General features: G+C 58.5%; 2 protein-coding genes across 2 annotated transcripts in view; both read right to left on the bottom strand.

The window, feature by feature from the left end:
* Positions 1-24,101, bottom strand: part of NDUFS7 (NADH:ubiquinone oxidoreductase core subunit S7) — a 95,847-nt gene that overhangs the window by 26,743 nt on the left and 45,003 nt on the right. The gene's annotated exons all lie outside the window — the stretch shown is intronic.
* EFNA2 (ephrin A2) overlaps positions 11,747-24,101 on the bottom strand; it is a 36,280-nt gene continuing 23,925 nt past the window's right edge. Inside the window, exons 2-4 of the mRNA XM_050321296.1 lie at positions 17,106-17,395; positions 15,314-15,379; positions 11,747-14,267 (exon numbers count right to left, since the gene is read on the bottom strand). Of these exons, the coding sequence (XP_050177253.1) occupies positions 14,146-14,267; positions 15,314-15,379; positions 17,106-17,395 (478 nt within the window). The 3' untranslated portion in view covers positions 11,747-14,145. The remainder of the gene's footprint in view (positions 14,268-15,313; positions 15,380-17,105; positions 17,396-24,101) is intronic.

The following is a 24,101-nucleotide window of genomic DNA, read 5'->3' as shown; positions in this document are numbered from 1 at the left end:
TGGGCTGTACCTGCCCGTGTTTAGCATTCCTGCCGGGATCCGCTCATTAAAAACCTAAAAGGCGGCTTAAGCATCCCATTAGAACCTCTCCGGGCTCTGGATCCTTCCCTCGAAGACGTGTTTGCAGGGAGAGGGGCGGTGGGAGGGAGCAGGAGGGGTTTGCAGCAGTTGTGGGGTCCCATCGTGCCCCATCGCCAGCCCGGGGGGTCGTGGGGCCCTTTGGGGGGTCCCTCGTGCTCCCAGAGCCAGAGGGTAGGAGAGGCAGGAGAGGTGCTGGAGGCTGGGATGCTGCTGGAGCAGAGCAAAGCCCATGTCTGGGATGTGCTCCTGCTGCTGGGGATGCCCAGGTCCCCCTGTCCCATCAGCTCCCCTCTTTCCAAGGACATCCCCTTGGCCCTTGGGAGCAGTTCCCACTCTGTGCCTCAGTTTCCCTGGCTCTGGCAGGGCAGCACAGCCCCTCTTTGCACCAGGCCAGGAGTGCAGAACCTCCCTGGTTCTGGGCATCCCTGGGGATGTTCCTGGCTCCATCTCGGGCATCAGCTCCTACTCTTGGTGCTCCACAGGTGCCCCACCAGCAGCTCAGGTGGGACCACCTTGTGCCGCTGCCTCTGGGCTTTGGCTCCAGGAGCCGACCCAGAGCCCACCCAGCGTCTCCCCTCTCCTGGAGGAGGCTCAGGCATCCAGCATTCCCTCTTTCCCAGCCTCTCCCTGCGTCCTCCTCTGCTTCCTCCCTCTTCCCTTTCTCCCTCTCTTCCCTTTTTTTTTCAGACAAGAAATGAGTTGTCTTCCCGCAGATGTGACTAAAAGCACTCTGGAAATGTCAGCCACTGCTGGAAAGGGACCCAGATAACATTTAGCTTTAGGTAAGAGAGTAGATTTTCTCTGCACTAATTCATATTTATAAGCTCTCGTGTTCCCGGGGAGAGCGCGGCGCTGATGGCACTCGCTGATTGCCAGCGCGCGGAGCAGGGAATTGTTTTCATATCCGAGATTAAAGAGTGGTTTCTGCTCCCAGTGGCACCTGTGTATTTACACTGGTCATTCTCAATTCATTCTTATAAGATTAAGACTGGAAATGGGAAATGGTTATACAGTGCTGAGCCCGGAGGGGCCGTGGGGCCGTGGGGGGGGCAGGGGCAGAGCCCGGACCCTGCACCGGGAACAGCCCGATCCGAGCAGGGGGAACGGAGACTCTGCTCCCCTCGGGGGCTCCTGCTGGGAAAGCTTCATCCAGCTGGAAACTCCTCCTCCAGATCCTGTGGCATGGTCCCTCTGCATGACCCCGGGGGGGATGGATGGCAGGGATGGGGATGGGTGAGGATGGATGAGGATGGATGAGGATGGGTGGGGATGGGTGGGGATGGATGAGGATGGGTGGGATGGGTGGAGATGGATGGGGATGGGTGGGGATGGATGGGGATGGGTGGGGATGGGTGGGGATGGGTGGGGATGGATGAGGATAAGTGGGGATGGATGAGGATAAGTGGGGATGAGTGGGGATGGATGGTCGGAGCACTGTGGGTAGCAGGACAGGCACAAGCACATGATAGATCAGCTGAAAGCTTTATTTCTATTAAGATTAGGTAAAAGATTTATTTCTATTAAGTTTAGGTGAAAGATTTATTTCCATTATGACTCGGAGAAAGATTTATTTCTACTATTATTATTTTTCAACACATCCCAGGGTTTGTGTCAGCTGATTAAAAGCAAACAAGTAAAGCTCTTCTTCTCCACAGCGGATCAAGGATTTGGGAACTTTTAGAGCTTTATTTAGTTTTTCTCTGGTTTATTTAATTTTTTTTTAAATCGTGTTTGCAAAGTGGCTGAGCAGCTCCAGGGAGAGTCAGAGCATAAACATGGGGGTAAAGGAAAAAAAAAAAGGGTTGTGTCAGGGATTGAGGGGCTGGAATTAGGGGGAGGAAGGGGTAAAAAAAGGGGGAGGAGGAGGCGGTGGGGGGATGCAGGAGGGGTTCGGGGTGGAAAGGGAAAAAGGCGAAAGGAGAAACAAGACAATGGCAGAAGGCACCCCGGGGACTTCCTGAGAGGTTTTAGAAATTCAAAATACGCCTTAGAGCCTCAAAGCTGTGTCAGTCACAGCCCCGGCGCAGGGATCACTAAGGCTGCGGCCAAACAATACCAGATTGTGTGAGGAAGGTGGGAAAATCGGGGGTCTCAGCGGCTCCCGCTCAGCCCGGCGGTTCCGCCCGTCAAGCACGCGTTCCACATGAATCAATTCTGGACAGAGCCGCCGCATAATCCCCGCCAGCCTCGCTATGACAACTTGAAGGAGAATTCGGCGGCTGAGTGACAGCAGACGGAGAACTGACAAGGCAAAAGGCCGCAGGACTTTCCTGCCCTTTTTTCCCCCGTTTTTTTCTCTTTTTTTTCCCCTTTTATTCTCTCCTCTCCACCCCCCCCCCCCAGCAGTAACTTTTTCTGGGCGGCTCACTGGGGTGCACACACGTGCTGGTGTTTGGGGCTTCACTCCTGCCTTGAATGCCCTTTCCCTGCTCCCGGGACCCTTCCTGCAGTGGGATGCTCGAGGCTCTGGATACCTCTCCCACCCAGACAGGGGGCACAGGGGTCTAGGGGGTCACGCCAGGGCTGCCCTGCTCAGCACCAGCCAAGGGCAGTGGCAGTGACCTCCATCCAGGGTGTTGGTGACAGAGGACACGTGGCACTGGCACCTCGCTGTGTCCCTGAAGCTTCATCTGAAGGCTTCTGGCTTTAGCACAGCCCCTCGGGGGGGCACAGGGTGGTGGGACCCCCAAAACGGGCACTCACAGCAGCCCCTGTGGGGTTGGTCGGGCTGGAGGGGGAGAGGATGTGCCAGAGCCCTGGGGCTCCCCAAACCAGCCATTAAGGCTTTAATTACGCCAGGCTCGTTACCAGAGGGGTGTGATGAGCTGTGTTTCCAGTTAATCCTGGGCTGGGGTCACCCACATGTGGGTGAGGGGGTCACTTTCCAGGGCCTCCTGAAAACCTCCCCCCACGACCCAGGGGACACTGGCAGGACCCACCAAGTGAAACCCCCACGGGAGCCAGGGCTGGGCTGGGGGTCCGTGGATGTTTGTAGGGAAGGGACCAACAACCCAGAGCTGCTCCCAGGCAATATTTAAAGATTCCAGTGTTTGAAGCTACTCCTGCATCGCTGCAGCTGAAGGAAGCACTAATCACCTCCCTGCACCCCCCTCCCATGCTCCCGCCTCGTTAGGTAAACGAGTGTATTATTAATAATCATATCAAGGATAAAAAGTGCTTTTGTCACCTCTGGATCCCGCTCCTTTCTGGGCTGCCCTGTTCCGGTTCCACATGCCTGCTCGGGGAGGCAGGAGGGAGAAAGGAAACTAATTAAAAATTGCCAGTGTCTTATGTCGGAGCGTTTGGGTGCGTTGGGTGGTGAAAGACGAGCGGCTTGTTGCAAGAAAATCAATTTTACACTTACAGGAGCAGAATAAATAGAGGTGGTGCGTTAAGACAGAGGGATGAGCAGGCTCTGAGGGTTCCAGCCCCGCAGGGATCCGGGATGAGCCATCCCGGGATGCTCCAGGTACCCCTGTGGCCCCACCCACGGAACCCGCAGTTGCAGGATTTGCTCAGAACGTGAGTTTTTCACCCAAAGCAGCTGTGAAAATCAGGCTGGTAATTCCTGGCGAGGAAACTCTGGACATTTTTCAAGGACAAGCAGGACTGGGCCCCCAGACAGCCACCCCGAGCATTGCCATGAGGTTCACGTGGAACTGGGGGGGTCACCCCATCCCGACCCCGGGCAGCCCCGGCACGTCCCGGCTCCCGCTCGGAATCCATTCCCATCCCCGCCGCACGAGGCTCCATCTGTATTTTATTCCTCTCTCCTCTCCGCAGGCCTGTGGCTCAAATCTATTGGTTTTGTGCACGATTTCATTGTCTTTTTGGGGTCAGGGAGGAGGCGAAGCAGCCAATTCCCCTGGCAGGGGGGTTAAACGCTGCTGGCCCCGCGCAGAGACCCCGCGGGGGCCCTGGTGCCTGGGAATGAGGGAGCAGCAGCCGGGGGTCCCCAACCAAAATGACTTTTATGCTAAACGGGACGTGGGGAGGCGGGAGGGGGTGGGAGCACGGCAGGAGCGCAGGTCCCGCTTTGGGATCTCATCGCTGCTTCCGGAGCCGTTGGTGGGGACCCCTCCAGCTCCACCGTCCTGGCTGGACGCAGCACCCCCTTCCCAGCCCTGATGTCCCCTTTCTGGCTCCACTGTCCCTTCCCAAAACCAGCTGGACACTCTTCCCAGACCTGTCCTGGCCCCAGATGGATTGTCTTTTCTTAGCTCATCACACCAGGAACATGCCCATCCCTAATCCCCAGATCGTCCCTCGCCGGTTTTACATCCACCTCTAAGCTCCTCATAATAGATTTATTTTCAAAAAAATTAAAGAGGGGAAGGAAATAAAAACCCCTCTGTGGGTTATTATGGGATGCTTTGGTTTTAATTGAAAACTACTCTGAGCAGAGGGGATGGATCCAGTATCATCACCAGTTTGTGCCAGATGTCACGAGCATCCCACATCGAATCCCTGGGAAACAGGAGAGGGAGGGACCACGTGAGGGGCCCCCAGGCCGAGGGGCTCCGTGGTGGGGTGGGGAGGGTCCCCAGGTGGGGGTTGAGGGGCTGGGGGTGTTTCTGTGTGTGTGTGAGTCCACGTGTGCCCAGCATGTTTGACACATGTTCAGGGGACACAGCCCTGCCTGTGCCCTGGATCCCTGGATCCCCAGGATGGTGTTTGCCGGAGCTGGAGCTGCCACGTGCCCAGCAAACACCCTCCAGCTCCCAAGACATTCCTGGAGCTTGCTTGATCAGGATTTTTTGACCAGCAGCTGCCTTGAGCGGGCTCTGGCCTGGCAAGAGGGAGGTCTCCGGGTGAATCAGCATTTCCGAGCTGTGCCAGGCATCCCAAATCCCCATTCTCCATTAGCACCTAATGAAAGTGGAGCTAATTAGGAATCAGTGTGAGATGGAAATGTTTGTGTTTCTGTTCCCCAGGAGCCGCTCAAACCCCTTGGCCAATTTGGAGCCAAGGATGGTCGGGATCCCTCGGCCACAGGGCCAGCGAGGGACACCTCGGGGGACAGCGCTGGGGACACGCAGAGCTGGGACAAAGCTGGGGGCACCCAGAACTTGGGGGGCCACCAGGGGCCCATTGCATGAGGGATTTCACGAGGGACATTGGGATTGTCCCCAGGGTGGGCAGCTGCTGCCCACACGGCCCTGCTTGGCCGCAGGGACTCAGTGGCAGCCCCAGCACCCACAGTCCTGGCCCGGCCTGGCCCTGTTGGGGTCCAGGAGCCCCCTGGGCTCCCTGGGGGCACCCAGGGCTGGCCGTGGGCAGTGCCGTGCGGGCAGCCCCAGGCTGGCACCCGGCTCAGGCTCGGCCGGGCTCGGAGCTCGTTGTGGATTCACGGCACTCCCCGGCACAAATGGGTTTAAACTACCTTAAGTGTTTCAGCAGGGAACTGGCGCTGGCGGTGTAACACTGTATTACCACAGCATTAGGAGTGAAGTATTGATCCTAATCCCCTGGTTCAAAAATAGGATTATCAGAAGGGGAGGGGAGGGAGGGGGTGCGGGAGGATGCCCCGTCCCCAGCCCCAGCCACATCCCTGGCCCCAGGAGACCTGGGTGGAGGGAGAGGTTGGGGGACCACGGTGGCACCTGGGGGATCACAGCAGCACCTGGATGTCCCTTGTCCTGGGGTGTCTGTGCCCCCCAGGAGCCACCACCAGCCCCTCAGGGATTTGACCACCCTCTCTGGGGAGGGGCACGGGGTGAGGGGGAGCTGCCACCACAGGGTTTCTCCCCCTGCACACCACGCCGGGGTGACAGCAGGAGCAGGCCATGCCAGGCTGCACCAAGGAGGGGATTATACCGAGGACTGGGTTGCATCAAGGACCAAGTTGCACCAAGGAGTGGGTTGCACGAGGAAGAGGTGGCCAAGAAGCAGGTGGCCCTGAGGAGGGGTTACACCAAGGAGCTGTCACCATGCCCCAGCCATCCCACTGTTCCCCACCAGCCCCCTGAAGCCCCAGGGCTGGTCAGTCAGTAGTGGAGGGGGGTTGGATTCCCTTTATTCCCTGGAGTGTGTCCCACTTCCCGGGACACCCAGCTGGATCTCCTCTTTACTTTAGGTCAGTATAGGTGATGGAGCTGGGGAAGAGATTTGGGGCTCTTGCAAGAGAATTGGGGGTCTGTGAAGCCCCCCACCATCCTGTCTCCTCCATCCCAGCCCAGGTTCTCCCTCCTGTCGGTTGAGCCCCCCAGGACAGGAGCTGGTCCCAGGGTGACACCCCCTGCCCCTTCCCAACCCTCCCCTCGTGGCCATCGCCTCTCCCCGCCTGGCTGACTCTCCATACAGTTCCCATTTCACTCCTAATCTCCTCTCTTAGTTTTTAATCCCCTCTCTCCTCCCAGGCTGCCTTTCCCTGTCCTCCCTCGCCTCCTCTCCTTCCCTCTCCCTTCGCCTCCCCCTCCCCGCAAGACAAATTACCCTTAATGATATGCTGAAGGCCATGACACCCATGTTGTCTCTTTGTCATCCTTCGCGGTGCAGCGTGAAAAGATAATACAAACCGCGGCACTTATCTACAATTGAGCGCCAAGACAACCTGCTAATCCCTTAATAACGCGGCGCCGGCCCCACGGCTGCGCTCCCGCCGCTGCATTCCAAATCGCCGCATTCCAAATCGCCGCATTCCAAATCGCCGCTCCGCTGCCCGCCTGCCTCTCGGGGGCACCCCCCGAGCCCGGTGCCAGTGGGTGAGGGGGGGAAAAACCCCAATATACGGACCCAAAGGATGCGGGGAGGGGGTGGGTTATGGGATCGTGGAGAGGCAGAGGATGGGGGAAAATCCTCAATAAAGGGGTGCAAAAGGATGGGGAAACGGGATAATTGAGGGGCAGAACACAGGGAAAGCTCTCAGTAAATGGACCCAAGGGTTGCAGTGAAGGGAGATTGGAGTGGGAGCACGGGATGGGTACCAGCTCCAAGGGGAAAGAGGCTGAATCCCTGCAGGCCCCATCCTGACTCTGCTGATGCCCCTGGAAAACACATCCCAGTCCAGCTGCAACTTGAACAACATCTGAGCACATCTGGGCATCCCAGAGGGGTTTGTCCCCAGTGCCCACCCTCCCAGGCTCCCAGGTGTCAAGTGGCAGTACGGGGGTGATTCCAGCCCCAAGGGGAAGGGGTCATATCCCTGTGGGCCCCATCCTGACTCTGCTGATGCCCCTGGAAAACCCATCTCAGATGGCACGGCCTCCACATGCACAGACATCTGGGCACACTGGGACATCCCACAGGGGTTTACATCCAGGGCCCACCCCCAAACCCCACTGGAGAACAAGCATTGCTGCACCCAGCACGTGACCACCGGGACAGGGACACCGGGGACACCGGGGGACACCGGGATGCCCCGTGCGTGTCCAGCATCTCCCTACCCTGCCCTGCTGTGACAGACGGGAATTGCCGCTTCATTCCCGGCCCCCTCTCCCCTTCCCACCCCTACTGTGATTTACCTCTCCCCAGAGGAGCCCAAAAGCTGTAAACACACTTTTATTTGTCAGCCGTGTCCCCGCGGCCGCGCGGCTGTTGGGAAGGTAATAAATGATTCCAGTCCTCCTGGCTTGATGATGTCGGGATTAGGAGCCCTACATATTTTATGGAAACCTCTACATGATCTTCCCTGATAAATCATTTAAATAGGAGTGTCTTTTCTTGGTGTGGGATATAAAATATTTACCAGAGTGGGTGAAGGCTGTTCATCCGTGTTTACCCTCCCGCTTCCCAGCCTGGCCACGGTGACAAACAGCTCAGCCCCTCTCTGGCTGCTCCAGCTCAATGGCACCTCTGCTGTGACACTGGAACAGGCTCCCTGCAGTTGGAAGCTTGGAATTTTGGGAATTTCTGTGTTCCCCCAACTGTGTTTCGCTGCAAAAAGAAGTGATTTTGGTACAGCATCAGAGTTCCTCCCAGGACGGGAGCTCCCCCAAGGGGATTTTGGGGATTGCTCTGTTCCCTGAGCTGCATTTTGTTGTAAAAAGAAGTGATTTTTGGTTCAGGACCCCAGAGCACCCTCCCTGTAACAACCACCACTCCATGCTGGGGGCGTTTTCCACCACCTTCCACCTGCAAAACCGGGGTCCCCTGGCAGCTCCCGCATTCCCAGGCCCAGACCCCCCCATCCCTGCTCACCCCATCCCCACCTCCAGCCCCGGCAGCCTCGGCAGCGTCCGCTCCCCTCCTCATTAGCATTCATCGCAATTCTTTTCATTTGTTACCTGGCAGGGGAATGAAAACACGTTGTTCCCCACAGCAGGGGGTTTCCTACGGCGAGCCCCAACTTTTCAATCATTCCCTGGCAGCGCCGTGGCGGAGTGTGGCCCCCCCGCCCCCCGGGCAGGAGCCGGCGCTATTAAAAGGCTCACCCAGGGGCATGTATTTTCCATAAGACGCCGTGTACATGCTGTGCAACATTCAGGAGGATCATGCTGGAGCAATTGGGCCGGATATAATGCTGGTTACCTTGCAAGAGAGCAGCTCCGAGGGGAATGGATGCTCACTCCGTGCCTGGGGGAGGAATCACTCCCCGGCATCGGGGGCTGGGATGTGGATGCTCGGCGATGGATTTGCCTCTCCCGCCACCCAGACTGGGCCTGGGTGGGGCAAAGGCGCAGGGAAGGTGCCTTGGGTGAGGGTTGGATGCAGTGACCTCCCAAGGTGCTCTCACCCATCTCATCCATGGAATACTGGGAAGAAATTCCCCCTGCGAGGGTGGCCAGGCCCAGGAATGGATTTCCCAGAGAAACTGTGGCTACCCCATCCCTGGGAGTGCCCAAGGCCAGGTTGGAGCAATCTGGGCTAGTGGAAAGTGTCCCTGCCCATGGTAGGGCGTGGAACGAGATGGGTTTTAAGGTCCTTCCAACCCAAACCATCCTGGGATTCGATGATTCGATGATCCCCATGGATTCTCCGCAGCCAGGGGGCTGCAGCAGCTCCCCTCCCACCCCTCCACCAGCCTCCCTCCTCTCCCCAGGGCGGGGGAATTCACAGCTGAACAAAACTGAAGTCCAGTGGCCTGAATGGTCCCATTTCCTGCGTGCGGGGCCTGCGAGGGCACAGAAGGAGCCTCGATCGCTGAGCACAGTTACACACCCAGCTGGGCCACGCACGAGATGGATGGCACAGAGGGCTGGGGGCCACCCCCCGCCTCCCCCAGCCCCCCGGGGCCAGGCACAGCCCCCCATCTGATCAGCCAGGAGGCAGTGAAGGGTCCGGCTGGGTTTCGGGGATCCCTCCCGGCGCCTCCGCAGAGCTCCCTGCTCTCCTCTCCGCTGTTCCCATAAATCATCCCCCGCTCTGGGATTCTCCTGGGTGCTCCACAGCCAGCAGCATCACAGGAGCGCTCCTGGCTGAATCACCTGTACCTCTCAGGAGATAAGGATGGGAGAGGGATGGCCGGGGCAGGCGGGGAGGGGAGCGGAGGTGACAGCCTGGGAGCGGACGCAGGGACAGGAGGGATCCCTGCGAGCTGGACCCGGGGCAGGAGCCCACGCCAGGAGCTGCCAGAGGGACGTGACGGAGCCTGGGAGGTGCCGGTGAGCCCGCGGCGAGCACGGGGGGCTGTGGGGCGTCGTGGTGTCCTGAGTGGGATGGGATGGGACAGGGGGACACAGGAACAGGCCCTCAGTGACCATCTCGGTGCAGGAGCCTGAGCCCTGCAGCTCCCACCATGTGAGGCCACGATGCCATGGGGGGGCACAGGGTGGGGAGGGGGCATCCCAGCCACAGGGAATTCGCTTAAATGCAGCAAATTGAAGCTGGATAGCGGGACAGGGATCATTTTTAGCCCAGGATGTTCCCAGCTCTCTGCTCTGCCTCGAGCAGCCCCGGGAAGAGCTCAGCCTCATGGTGAACACTTCCCTTGGCACGTGCTGGCCATGGTTGCCCCAGCGCTGCCAGAGGAACCACCGTGGCACCCCAGCCCGGGCAGGCCCTGGGGTGGCACCTTTGAGGCACAAATATTGAAAATCCCGCTGGAAAGCCCGCCAGGGATGGGACGTGCCTGGCTGAGCATCCCTGCGGGAGCCAGGACCAGGGCAGGGAGGCAGGGAGGGAACTGGGGAGTTGCCCGGGCACATCCTGAGCCTCCCCACGCTGCAAACCCAGACCACAGCACCGGGCCAGGGGGGCTGCACCCCCCGTGCTCTCTGCAGCCCTGAGGTCGCACCAGGTGGGATATTCCACGGGCCAGCGGAGCACGGAGCACCCGCTGCCTCCAGGGGATTAAATGAAAAAAACGATTAATGCTGAAATGCTGAAACAGAGCGAGGAGCTGCGGGAACAGAGACCTCGGGAAGGGGCACACCACCCCTGGTGCCTTTGCTCTGGATGGGTGGGAAGCACCAGTGCAGGATGGCACGTCCCAGCTCGATTCCATGGATTCAGCCCCAGCTATCAGCTGAAATGACCCGGCTCCACTCACTCATGTTCTAGTGAGGGTGGGACAGGGGTGCTGCAGTGGATCCCCACGTTCCCCTTCCCCTCGATACAAGGCTGGGGATCCCAGAGCCGCAGGGACACCCCTGGCACGGGGCCAGGAGGAGATGCAGGGAGCCTGGATGTGCCCTGGCCTCACCTGCAGCCCCGCATGCCCCCATCCATCCCTGTTTAAATATAATAAAGGTTAAATATATTAAGGACTGAGCTGGACCAGCTCTCCATCACCACCACTCCTCACATCGAACCTCGATGCCTCTGCATGAAAGATGGGCTCTAAATGATCCCACTCAGGCCCTAAAACCCCACGACTCCATTAATTAATTACTAATGATGATCCGTCTCAGACTCGTGCTGCCCATTTGCTATTTTTACCTCCCTATTTCCAACACCCAGCGTTAAAAAAAATCATGAGTCAGGGCTCAAAAAGCCTTGTGAACAGGCCTAAAAAATCACTTTTTGGTAAATCCCTGCCGGGCTCTCTCCCTGGTGCTTCCCTCTGCCGGAGCCTGGCACTGGCAGAGCACCCACGTCCCTGGCGGTGGGTGGCATCGCTCCCGCTCCTGGCACACATATGGCCCTTATTAAAAATCAAAATTACTCTTTCACCCTCTGGTGGCAAAACTTCAGAGCTCGGATCAGCCGTGGGAGCCTCAATTAATTACCAGCGGGTTGTTCCTATTCTGCTAATTATGCTGGAATAGGCACGGAGCGCCGGGAAGGAGCACGGCCCGCTCCACAAAAAGTTTAGTATTTCAGCTAAAAAAAAGAGCTGGGGGGGTACGGGGGGTTGGCAGAGGATGCTTCGTGATGCCACCTCCGAGCAGCCTGTCCTGGCTTTGGTGGCCTCCTGGGATGTCACCTCTTGGTGGCCTGATGTCCCATTCCTGGGGAAACTGAGGCAGGGGCGGGTGAGCAGCCGGAGCTGCAGGAGCCGCCAGCCCTGAGCGCCCGCCCGCAGGGCAGCATTGCCTCTGATAATTAAACACTATCAACAATTGCATATTAATTAATTTAATATCCATTATTATTAATTAACAGGGTAATTAAACCCTTCCCGTAATTAACACACCACCCAGCAGAGAGGTCTGGCTGCACAGCCCTGCTGTACCAGGGGACAGGGGCTGCACGGGGAGCGGGGACGGAGCCGGCGCCGGAGCCCCCGGGGACACGGAGCCGCACGGGGAGGGAAAGTGATTCCTCAAAGCAAGGGCCTCACACGACATTTATTTGCATTTTATTATAAAAAAATACAGAATCCAAACGGGGGGCGATAGATCCGGTTACCATCAGCACGACGTCGAGGACGAAAGCGGGATGTCGAAGGACGGAGCGAGGCACAACAGGGACCGGCACGGAGGGGCAGCGCCGAGGAGGGGGGGGCTGCTCTGGGGGACCCCCAGCCCTGCCCCCGCCACCGCCGGCCCCGCCGCCGCCTCCGTCCTTCCACTCTCCCACAGTCGCTGTACACAATATAGATATTTATATATATAATCTATATATATATAAAACACAGACCGAAGGCCAGGCGGGTGCTGCCGGCTCCGTGTCAGAGCCCAGTGGGTACCCCCTGCATCCCCCCACCTAAACACAACGCTTTTGTCACCTTCGGGAACCACGACCTGGTCTGGACACACGGGGACAGGGACAGGGACGGCAGGGAATGCGATTTTTTTTTTATTGTGGGTTTTTTCTTTTTTTTGTATTTTTTTTTCTGTTTGTCTGGGGTTTTTTTTTTTGGATGGTGGAGATGAGCTTATTGCGAGATTCCAGCTTCCTAGTCTAAAAAATAAAAATAAAATAAGATAAACCCTTCCATAAAATCCATTCTCAACAATACATAAAAAAAACCGCTCACAGTATAGTGCTGTATGTACAGGGACGGAGCCCCCGGCGTGGGAAGGGCCAGGATCCTTGGAATGGGGGGCTGCGGTCGGGTCTGAGCCCTTCACCGGCATCCCCTGGGACCACCAACCCCCTGGGGAATGGGGGGGCTCTGTGGGACAGGCACGGGACCCCCCCCAGGTGGGACAGCCCCAGATTTAAGGCGAGGAGGGGTCAGACCCCGGGGCTGCGGGGGGACCCCTCCCTGGGGATCTGCCACCCCTGGGGTCAGGGCCAACCTCGGATCAGGGGGTTTGGGGGGTTTTGCTTATTAATGCAAAGGAAAAGAGAAAAATCCCCAAGCCCAGCCCCAGAATGTCGGGGACAACGGGGTGACCATGGGGAGCACCATCGATGGTCCCGCACACGGCCCCCCTGGAGGGACTCTTGGACCCCCAAGGCATCGGGGGGACACGGTGCAGAGCGGAGGAGGAAAATCCATGGCACAACCTCCTCCCGCCCTGGCGAGCTCAGCCCTGCTCCGGCAGGGGCTCCAGCCCTTGGAATGATGCCCACGGCTGGGCGAGCCCGGCCCGCCGGCTCCCAGCGCCCGGCGGTGCTCCCAGTGCCAGCCGCCCGTTCCCGGTGTTCCCAGTGCCAGCCATTTTCAGTGCCAGCTATTCCTGGTGTTCCCAGTGCCGGCCATTTTCAGTGCCAGCTATTCCTGGTGTTCCCAGTGCTGGCCATTTTCAGTGTCAGCCATTCCCAGCGCTCCCAGTGCCAGCCACCTCCAGTGCCGTCCCTCCTCGGTGCTCTCAGTGCTGGCCATTCCCGGTGCTCCCAGTCCCAGTCGTCCCTGGTGCTCTCTGTGCTGGCCATTCCCTGTGCTCCCTGTGCCAGCCAGACATTCCTACCGCTCTTCACGCCGGCCATTCCTGGTGCTCTCCACGCCAGCCATTCCAGTGCTCTCCACGCCACCCATTCCAGTGCTCCCTGCACCAGCTGGTCATTCCTGCTGCTGCTCCATGCTGGCCATCCCAGTGCTCCCAGCACTGGCCATCCCAGTGCCTCCGTGCCGGCCGTTCCTGGTGCTCCCCTCGGCTGTATCCACTTTCCTTTGCTGTTCACGGAGCTGTCCCGGTGTTCCAGGGGGACATTGGTGCCACCTGCGGCGCGAGCGCAGGGAACGAGGTGACCCCCCAGGGGCTCAGTGGGGGCCGTGTCTGTCCAGACCCCCCATGCCCGGGAGTGTCCAGGGCTGTCCGGACCGGCTCTGTCACATCCTGCGGCCGGGCTGGGAAGGAGTCCGTGCCCACGGAGCCGTTGGCACCATCGCTGTGTCCGGCGGTCCCGGCAATCCGGAGGCTGCACCGGGCGGGGGCTGAGCCTGGCCCCGGGCAGGTCAGTCTGGCCTGGGGGGGAACCCGGCCGGGAAAAAACCCAACAAATAAAAATAAAAACCTTTTTTTTTTTTTTCCCTTAAAAATAAAAAAAAAAACCACAAACGGACGAGGACTCTGTATTTGGTCTAGAAATGTAAAAAGCGATGCCCGACCGGGACGGCCGGAGCTTGAGCTGCGGGACAGGGATGGGAGCCGGGATCCATCCCGCGGGACAGCCCGGCACCGCTCCCAGCGCGATGACTGTGCCACGGCAGGGCCTTCACGTGGCGGCAGGATCCTCACCGGCAGCACCAGCGACCTCCCCAGGCACCATCCGGGTGGTTCGGGGTGGGCAGGATCCGTCCCCGGGCTGCTCCCGCCCCGCGGAGCCGCTCCTGGCGCGTTGGGGTCGGTGCTACAAGGCCAGGAGCGTCCAGACGACCGGCACCACCGCCAGCGCGGCCGGCGGGACCCTGAGGCTGCAGCACGAGTTGTTGCTGGTGAAAATGGGCTCCGGGGACTCGTAGAGGGAATCATCTGCGGGAAAGGAGGGAGAGAGGGACGTGTGAGCCGGTGGGACGGCCGCGATCCCGGTTGGACCCAGCCGGGGCAGAGGCGCGGTGACGATCGGCACCCTGGGATTGGGGTCCCGAGAGCAGCTGGGCACTGATCCTCCCCCATATCCCAGTTTCCCCAAAAGTGCTGCAGCCAGCCCTGGGACCTGACATGGGGACAGCCACGGGTGGCTCCACAGCCCCGTGTCACAGGGAATGCAGCGTGGGGATGAGGCGGGTGCTCTCCGGGGATGGAGGCTGGGTGAGGGCACAGAGTGCTCCGGTTCCACGGATTTTATGGACCTAGAGGCAGGAAAAGCAGAGCCTGGTCCTGTCTAGGGATGCTCCATTGCTCCACCAATCCGATCCCCTCGTTCCCCCTCATTCTGGAGGGTCCCTGTGTGGGGTCTCCCGAGACCAGGGTCCCCTGTGCCAGGCATTTGCAATGGGGAATGTTTCAGGACCCAGTCGAGGGGTGTCCAGGTGCCCCCTCAGGGACCCCTCACCATCCCCAGGGCCCAGCCCCTCTCCCCTTCCCTTCCCCTCTGCAAGGTGGAAATAAAACAAATCCTACTATTATTAAAACACTAAAAAAATTCAATCAGGAGAGATTTTTTCCCCTCGTTCTGAACGGAACATGATGAGTTTTTACAGACGGTTCCGTTATGCTGGGTTTTATTTTAAAGCCACTGAAGAAAGGAGGCGAGAGCCATCCGTTACCCGGTGACATTCCGCTGTCCCCGGGGAGAGCCGCTGCCATTTGCTAATTACACGTTAACAGGAGAAGAAAATTATTAATTTGTTTTTTTAAATGGCTGATTTATGCGACTCGGAGAAGTAGCCACAGCGCAGAGATGATTATTGCTATTAATTATTTTTTTTCCCTATCTGTCCACCGCTGGCTGGACAGGCTGGGATGGCTCTGTCAGGGCTGGGGGTCCCTGTCCCCACCCCTGTCCCCATCCCCAGGGCCACCACCCGCTCTCACCCCACAGGGTGACCCCAGGGACCCCCCAGCCTCTCACTTACTCGTTGGCCGAACATAAACCTTCAGCTTCAGGCAGGGCCTGTCCACCGTGTTCGGGGGGGACGCGGCTGCAGGGGAGGAAAAGCGGAGAGAGACGAGTGGGTTGGGAGGGGCAGAGACAAAGCGAGGGTCAAGCACTGAGTAACAATAATAAACACTGGAAGGAAGAGAGGAATTGAGGTAATTATCGAGGTGAAAGTCCCTCTTGGGGTGAGAAAATGGGATTTTTTTAATATGTGTATATATATTTATAAAGGAATTTAATTTTCTCTATAGTTTTCTTTTTAATTGAAGCAGTTTTGTTGAGGTGTTTTTTTTTTTTTTGAAACCTTTCCTTTTCTTTTGTGTTTTGGTGCTGTGCCCCACGGGGGTGGGGAAGGAGAAGGTGCTGTGTCAAGCACAGGGATCCCACAGCATCTCACCCCACAGCATCTCACCCCACAGCATCTCACCCCACAGCATCCCACCCCACAGCATCCCACCCCACAGCACCCCATCCCAGCTCCATTCCTGGGTCCCCAGGGCCACGAGGTGCCCTTGACCTGCGCCGGGGCCACGAGCGTGTCCCGGTGCCGGCGGGTTAATGGATTCCACTCCATGGGCTCGAGGAGGAGGTAATTTCTTTTCTTTCATGTCTGCTAAATACGGTTCCTCAAAGAGGCATAATTTCTAATGTTCCGCATGACGGGAATTCTAACCGGGTTAGCAATGATCAGCTTCCCATTTACTCCTGTGTAATCTCTCCCTAACGACATTAAAAAATAAAAAAATAAAATAAAATAAAGAGGGGGGGGGGAAGAGAGTGAGTTGTGGCCGCAGTTATTGCACCGGTGACATTTTACGGGGGGGGAGGGAGAGAGGGGGAAATGGTAATTTAATATAGATAAAAGGAACAAATTAAGTGGGCTGAAAACAGCTGCTTTAGGAAAAAGAGGGAGAAACGATAAGGCGGAGGAGTGTGGCGGTGGCTCTGGAGGGGACGGCGGGTCCTTGGCTCTGGGTGTCACCGGGGTCACACAGCCTTGTTTGGGTCTGGGCTTTATCCCAGTGCCTGCTCCCAGCACCACTGGATTATTTTTCCATGACTCCAGCAAGCTCAGGAGGAAGCCGATCTGGCTCCTCTCCCCCACCTCTGCCCTGGCCCCTGCAGACACTCTAGAGGTGGAAATGCCCTCCCAGGGACGCCCGTCCTGCCAACAGCACCAGAGCAGTTTGGGCAGTTTGGGGTTCAGGTTTGGGTGAGAAAGGGGAGCCCAGACCTGGGAGAGCACAGGGATACACGGGAATGCACAGGAGAGCACAGGAATTGCACGTGAGAGCACAGGAATACGTGGGAGAGCACAGGAATATAAGTGGGAGCACAAGAACACACGGGAGAGCGTAGGAAATACATGCGGGAGCATGGGAATGTAAGTGAGAGCATGGGAACACATGGGAGCACACAGGAATTACATGGGAGAGCACAGGAATACACAGGAGAACAGGGGAACAGAGCCCTGGGCTGGCAGTGCCACTGCCCTGGTGCAGCACCACTACTGGTGCCAGCGGTGTTCCTGCCGGGATGAGACCAGTGTCCCATCGTCCCACGGCCCCACAAAGGCTTTGGGCAGCGAGTATGAGCCGATGGGATCCGTGCCCCGAGCCAGATGTGCTGCGGGCACAGGGAACAGCTGGATTTGGGGGATTCTGCAACATTCTGGGTCACCAACACAAACCGAGCCCGTCTCCGGCCGGCGATGCCGGGACACCCCCGGGACGTGCTCCCAGACCCGCCTGCACCCCCTCCCCACTCACAGATGTAATAGTACTCGTGGCCGGGTCTGAACTCAAACCCCAGCGAGAAGGGGGTGAAGAGCTGGAACTTCTCGGAGAACTTGAGGGGCCCGTTGGGGGAGTCGGGGCGGTTGCACTCCCAGCGCTTGAAGCCGCGCTGCCGGTGGTCGCAGGACGCGTGTCCCTCGTAGTTCACCATGTACAGGATGTACCTCTCCATCCGCTCGGGCAGCGGCTCCTCGTAGTGCGGGCAGTAGATGTCCAGGTAGTCGTTGATGCTCACCTCCACCGTGTAGTCCCCGCGGTGGAACCTGCGGGATGATTTGGGTCAGTGAGGCGCACCAGGGACCCCGGAATGGCTTGGGCCGGGAGGGACCCAAACCACTGCCACGAGCAGGGACACCTCCCACCAGCCCAGGCTGCTCCAACCTGGCCTTGGACACGTCCTGGGGTGGGGCAGCCACAGCCTCTCCGGGCAGCCTGTGCCAGGGCCTCACCAGTGTATTTAACCGTGATCCAGGGCCTGATCCCACCCCAGCATCCCTATTAACCTCCAGATTAACCCAGAGTCTCTTTGTTTTATGCCGATAAACCAGCACCACTCAGTAGGAAATGACATAAAAATGATTATTCCCGGGGATCCCGGCGGAGCGCCGGCATCGCCGCAGCCAAGCACCACAATCCCGGTGTCATTTGCGTTCCTGGCACTGCTTATCCAAGAGATTAAGGGATTAGCGGCCCTGGAGGACTCCTTGGCACATGCCAGCAACCCCCGCTCCAGCTCCTTGGGGTGACCCCCGTGCCCCCCTCCCCAAACTCCAGACCCCGGAGCTCGCGGCACCGCAGCCGGTAAAGCTCGAGGCCAAATTCACAGGCGCCCCCAGGAGCCAATCTGGCAGCTTGGCTTCCCCTCCTTATTGAGTGAGCTTTCTTTGCTAATTAATTTGAGACTCCACAGCATGGCCCCCCCTCAGCAGGAAGCCCCCCCCCAACCTTGGCATGACCAGAGATGGGGGTCACTCCACGGCTCCAGGGGGGTCAGCACGGCCCTGGTGGGATGGGGATGGTGATCAGTACCCCCATGGACACCCCCCAGCAGCGTCTCGGGGCTCCCCAGACAGCCCCCAAGCCTGTGGCAGCTGTAAGTGGGGCTGAGACTGGACCAAACTCATCACACGGACACCCCAAAGGTGATCCCGCATCCCTGGGGCCGGCGGGATGGAGGGTGATCCCAAAGGCACCCCAAAAAGGGGAGGTGGTGCAGGGAGGGGGCTCCTGCAGCCCCCCTCCAGCTCATTACCTGCCTCATAAGCTCTCTGATCACATAGGGAGCGCGCTAATTAAGGAGCAGGGTTTCTCCCTCTCCTTCCCTCTCCTTTCCCGAGCCAGTTGTGCCAACCCTGCCCCTGGCAAGGTAACATTGGAAAATGTAAAATTAATACAAAGGGCTGGAATTTACTGGGAAACAATTTTCAAACGCACAGAGAACAATAAAAAATATTGAAAAAAAAAAAAGCCCACAAAAAAACCCCCTCTTCTTGCTGCCTTTTATTTAAAAAAATTATTTATTTTAATGATCGTTACTAAAGCCCAAGCAAAGACAAGGGAGGGGGGCCCACGTATCAGGGGAATAATAATAATTATTATTATATTTTTTGGAAAAACTCACTGTGAGGGCCTTTGCCTGCCTGACAAATTGCTGAATTAAAGCTGATTAAAGCTGATAAATGGCCCAGATGGAGACAGACATGGGGGGGGCTACGGGGAGAGGGTCACCCTCTGTTGGGGGGCTCTGGGGAGGGGGTCACCCTTCACAGGGGGACTGCAGGGAGATGTGGGGACCCCCAGCATGGGGCACCCCACTCTGCAGGGGGTCCTGGGCTCCCCCCAGAGCATCCCAACCTGATGCCACGGGAAGAGGATGATCCCATCACCGGGGATGATGCCAGGGATGGGGATGATGCCATCACTCCATCCAATATCATCACTGGATCCAGTGCCATGGTCCCCCCAACGGGCAGGGCGGCATCTCCCTGCTGGAAGCACACTGGTTTCCCAAGTTTTTATCTCTTGGATATTCACCATGGAGAGGTAAAACCTTCCCGATAGCCCCAGCCCCCCAGCCCCTGTGGGTCAGAGCCAGCCAGGAGAGCAAACCCTGTGCCCCAACCCTGGCCCTGGTCCCCTCAACTGCACCCGGTGCCTCAGTTTCCCCTCTGAGCAGCAGCAGCATCCCCCAAAAATTCCCAAATTCAGGCAGTGCCCCAGCGTGGGAACAAAGCGGATTTGTCTCTCTACACCCTGCGAGACCAGCCAGTGTCCCAAGGGTTAAATAATTCAGATTTTTCTTTCCTGAACAGCTTGAAAAGAGATATGATTGCGCCCGCTGGAATAAGGGGGGGGGGGATATTATGGATGGAAAAGAGCTATTTAAGCTGAGGAACGGTGTTGGCACATAAACAAATGGGTATAAACCGGCCATGAATAAATTGAGGCTGGAAATTAGGAGGTTTGTAACCAGTGGGGGCTGGACAGGGCTCGTGGGGGCAGTGAGGCGAGGGGGGAATTGGGGCAGGGGGTCCCGGGTATGGGGTCCCCCCCCTCTCCAAGGGCACCCGTCCTTGCAGGGCCAGGCACTGAGAGACTTAAAATCTCCCTTCCGCTTTCATCTCCCGAAATCTCCTTCATTCAAATAGTCACAGCGTGATCAGGAGTAATAAGCCTATTACAGAGCAAAATAAAACACAGCAGCTCCCCCGCCGCCCCCCCAAACCGGCCCCCCAGCCCTGCCGCCCTCTCCCCGCTATTAAACACAACCTGATGGGAATTCAGCTGCAGAGGGGCTGATGCCAGCGCCCCCCTCACCCCTCCCAACCCCAGCCGGGTCCCCCCCTGGGAAATGGGCACAAAGCAGCTCCCGGAGCCGGGGGGAGGTGGGGAACGGCCCCTGGGGTGCAGGTGCCCACTGGCCCCTGCCAGGGGCTCTTTCCTGCATTAATCCTGTTGCTTGGCTGGGGCCTGGCAAGTCCTGGCCGGCAATGGACTTCACGCCGGGAACGTTTAAGCTGGTTTTGCATCTGTTTCTCCTTCTCCTCGGGCAGCCGAGCCGAGCGAAGCCGAGTGTCGCCCCGCGGGACACGAACGGCAGCGCCGGGCGGGAGCCAGGCAAGGCTGTCGGGGAGAATTTGGGCCACGTGTCGGTCCCAGTGTCCTGGAGGCAGATCCATCGTCCCTGCTCAAGAGGCAAAAGCCACTTGAGCAGGCCAGGAGAGGACGGTGCTGGAGCTGGATGCACCCGGACACCCATCTCCACCCAGTGTGGGTCCAGCACATCCTACTGCCCCCCATCCCACCACCCCATCCCACCAGGGCCAAGGTTTATTTTAACCATGCTGGCAAACATTTCCCGTGGCAGGGAGCAAGCATTGCCACCTCAGCAGCACCCCCAGGACCCAGTGCATCCCAAACCCCCTCCAGGCTGTGCTGGGGGTCCCCAGCATCCCACTCAGCTGAGCCCCAGTGCTGGCAGGGATGAGATGACATTCAGGGGACACCCCATCTCCATCGTCCCCAGCCCCCGGGGCGGGGGCGGTGCTGAGTCCCGGTCCCCAGAGGCTCCGGCGCTGTCCCCGGTGCCGCGGCTCACGGAGCGCCAGTAATGCGGTCCGGGGGGACCCGCCGTACACACAGCACCTAAATTATTTAATTTCTCCAAACTACTGCACCTTTATAAATCATTAAAAGCTCCTTTTGATCTGTGTTAATGAGGTTTCCTGAGTGCGGGGCTGGGAAAGGCTTCGGCCCCGGGAAAGCGACGCGGCTGATTAAAAAAATAAAGAAGGAGCGAGGTGGGACGGGCACAGGGCAGGGGGCACAGGAGGTGGGCACGGGGTGGTTTAGGCATGCTCGTTACGGTTTTCTCTTTCCCTGTCTTGCCTTCTCTTCCTTTCCTTTTCTCTTTCTCCTGGGGACAGGATTGGGGATGGGGAAAGGGATGGGAGCAGGGATAGGGACAGGGATGGGAATGGGGATGAGGACGAGGATGGGGATGGGGAGTGTGGTGGGCACTGTGGGTAATGGATGCAAATTCCATGCAGAACCAGTGGGTGCCTCCCCAGCCCTGCCAGCCCTGGAGCTGGTCACAGACCGGTGCTGGCCCAGCTGGGATGGGGGAGCAGCACCCCCGGCCCGACTCAGCCTGGCGCTCCCAAGGCAAACACCTTCATTTACGGCTATTTCCCTTTCCCTCCTTTCAAGGTAAATGACAGAAAATCCCAGGACAGCCATCAGCCTCCGAGGTAACCTCGTCCCGCCTCGGCCGCGCTCCCACCGGATTCGGCGGCTCCTGTTACCTGGGGCAACGGCGGGGAAATGACGGCTGGCATCTAAATTGCCATCATTACACTCCAGAGCCAACACTCCCCATTTACACTTTATTGTCATCTTTTGCTTTAGGGAGATGCTGAGATATTACAGGACGGGGTGACAGAGCGGGATGAGATGGGATGTACGGGGAGACAAATGGGGACCCCCGGAGCTGTTATTTCAGCCTGTTTGCGGATCCGGAGGTGGATCCTGAGCCCACTCCGGGCTATGGGGAGGCTTTAGCACACAGAAGAAAACCAAATTTGCTTAAATGCAAGAGGAGCCTGTCGAGGCCTGGGCATGAGGCACCTCAGAGAGGATTCCCACCAAAGTGCTGCCGAAAACGCCGCCAAAGGAGCCCCAGCTTCCTCCACCCCACTGCACTGCTGGCACCCCGTTCCAGCATTGGCACCCCATTTTGGGGCCAGCACACCATTTCAGGGCTGGCACCCTATTGCAGGGCTGGTACCCCACTGTGGTGTCACCCCAAGGGTACTCATGGGCACCCCGAAGCAAAACCTGCTCTTGATCCTCCAAACACCACGTTAATTCTCTCCCCCCCAAGCCACTTTTTGCCAAGTTGCACAAAGAAAAATGCAGAGCCAAACTTGGGGTGTCACCAACCCCCCCCCAAGTTCTGCTTGGGGACCGCGGTGAGAGGAGGCCAGGGGGGCAGAGCGAGGGGGGCTGCTGGGAACAGCAGAGGGAAGAACGGGGCCTTTCAAGTGTTTGCAGTGAAAAAAGAAAAGAGAAAAAAGCAGAGAGTTCAAAAACTGAGCAGCTTTTTCAGGGAAGAGCTGGGGAGGCTTTGCCCCCAGTCCCACTGCACCGTGCGTGGGATTGGGATCACGGAGATCCCTTCCCACCCAATGTCTGCCTGAGAGGGACCCTGGAGGTCCTAGCCCTGCATGTGCCTGGGATAAACCCAACCAGAGCTGTGAACTCAAGAGCTGGGAGCTGGCTGACCCCTGGGATGAGCTGGGAGCTGGCTGACCCCACAGATGAGCCTGGAGCTGGCTGCTCCACGACGACCCAGCACAGCATGGACAAGCCAGATGGATGGATCCTGCCATGATGCCAGCATGGATCAGACAGGTTTTTCCCTCAGATTCATGACATCACTCTCTTGTCCAGAAAAAAGCAGAGATGTCAATCGGAAATTGCATTTTTGGCACACAAACGCTCCATTTTCCATGTGCCAGAGCCTATCCCAGGAGGACAAACCCACTCTCCAGGCAGGTAAAGCCCCTTTTTGGGGTGCTCTACCCTCTCCCCACAGCCAAAGCTCCCTGGAACTGCTCCAGCTGCTGCAATTCCCACCACTCACCCCTCATTAGCATGGATGCTCGTTAGCCCAGTGCTGAGACTAATCAATACTGCCATTAACCGAGTCCCCGGAATTAATGCGCTTGAACCTGGCAGGACAGAGGATATTGGTCATTTTTCCATTTAACCTGGCAGGAGGAGTTTTTCCCTTTGCTGGTGGCAGTGGATCATGGAGGGAAACTGGGACAGTTCATCCCAACAGCTCCTGGCTTCACCACCAGCTTTTGGTCATCCCGAGGTTGCCGGATGCTCCCGAACCTCTGGGAGCACCATCAGCCCAAGGGAAGGGCAGACCCTGTCCCACGCTGTGGGGTTGCAGAGGGCTCTGGGGTCTCCATCCCAGCGTGGGGATCCCCACGATGTGACCCTCTGGTGCCACCCCATCCCTGCAGCTGCTCCATCCCTTCTGCCCCAGGTCCCCGGCCCCGGTGCCCTCCCGGCCCTGGGCAGGCACAGCCGAGCTGTTCTCCAGGGCACCCCAGAGCCACCCTCCCCTGCTGCTCCCGCCGCCTCGCAGTGCCTCTGGCTAAACAGAGATCAGAAATGTTAGATCTTTCTTAACATCTCCTGCCAGCACTGTCAGTGGCCCTCTCCAGAGTACCAGGGCCCTCTGTTATGTAAACACAGCACATTCTCTGTCAAAGATTAAAAAAAAAAAACCTCATTTGCACATAAAAGCAGCCTCTGCACTAGTTACGGGCACTGTGGCATGTAAGGAAGACTGTAGGTTAAATTCAATAATAAAGTGGGGCGGCGAAGAGGTCCCGCTCCAGCTCCTTCTCCCGCAGCCCAGCCCCGGACGCCGAGCGGAGCCGGCCACGAGGTCCCGGGAGGGGACTGGGGAGGCACCACGAGCCCCAGGGTGAGGTGCGGGTGAATGACCCCCAGTCCTCACTGCACCGTGCTCAGCCACGCTGGACCCCCACCCCGGTGTTCCCCTGTGCCCCCCTCGTGCCCACGGCACACCCAGACACTGCCACTCCCTTGTGTCCCCTTGGCACCCCATCCAGAGCAGGGCACGCTCTCCACATCCCTCCCCACACGCTTTTGGGAGCACCGTGTGTGCCGAGTGGAGCTGGCACCGCCCTCACACCCTGGCACGGCTCTGCCAGCGGCACCACCGGAGCAGCTCCCCGGGAGCCCCTTGGATGGCGGGTGTGACATCCCTCGCTGCCAGCCCTCGCTGATGTGATGCCCGCAGGATGGCACCGAGGGGTCTCCAGCCACGACTGCCCCTCGCCCTCCCCTGGGAGCGCCGGCGCCCGCCCGGCTCCGGGGATGGCGGCAGCCAGCCGGGATCCACGGCCGGGATCCGCGGAAATCGAA

The sequence above is a fragment of the Myiozetetes cayanensis genome, unplaced genomic scaffold (genome assembly GCF_022539395.1).
Source record: "Myiozetetes cayanensis isolate MyiCay16 unplaced genomic scaffold, myiCay2020 scf26, whole genome shotgun sequence".
NCBI classification, from domain to species: domain Eukaryota; kingdom Metazoa; phylum Chordata; class Aves; order Passeriformes; family Tyrannidae; genus Myiozetetes; species Myiozetetes cayanensis.
The sequence above is the reverse complement of the archived record's forward strand: the minus strand, read 5'-3'. Positions and strand labels throughout refer to the sequence as shown.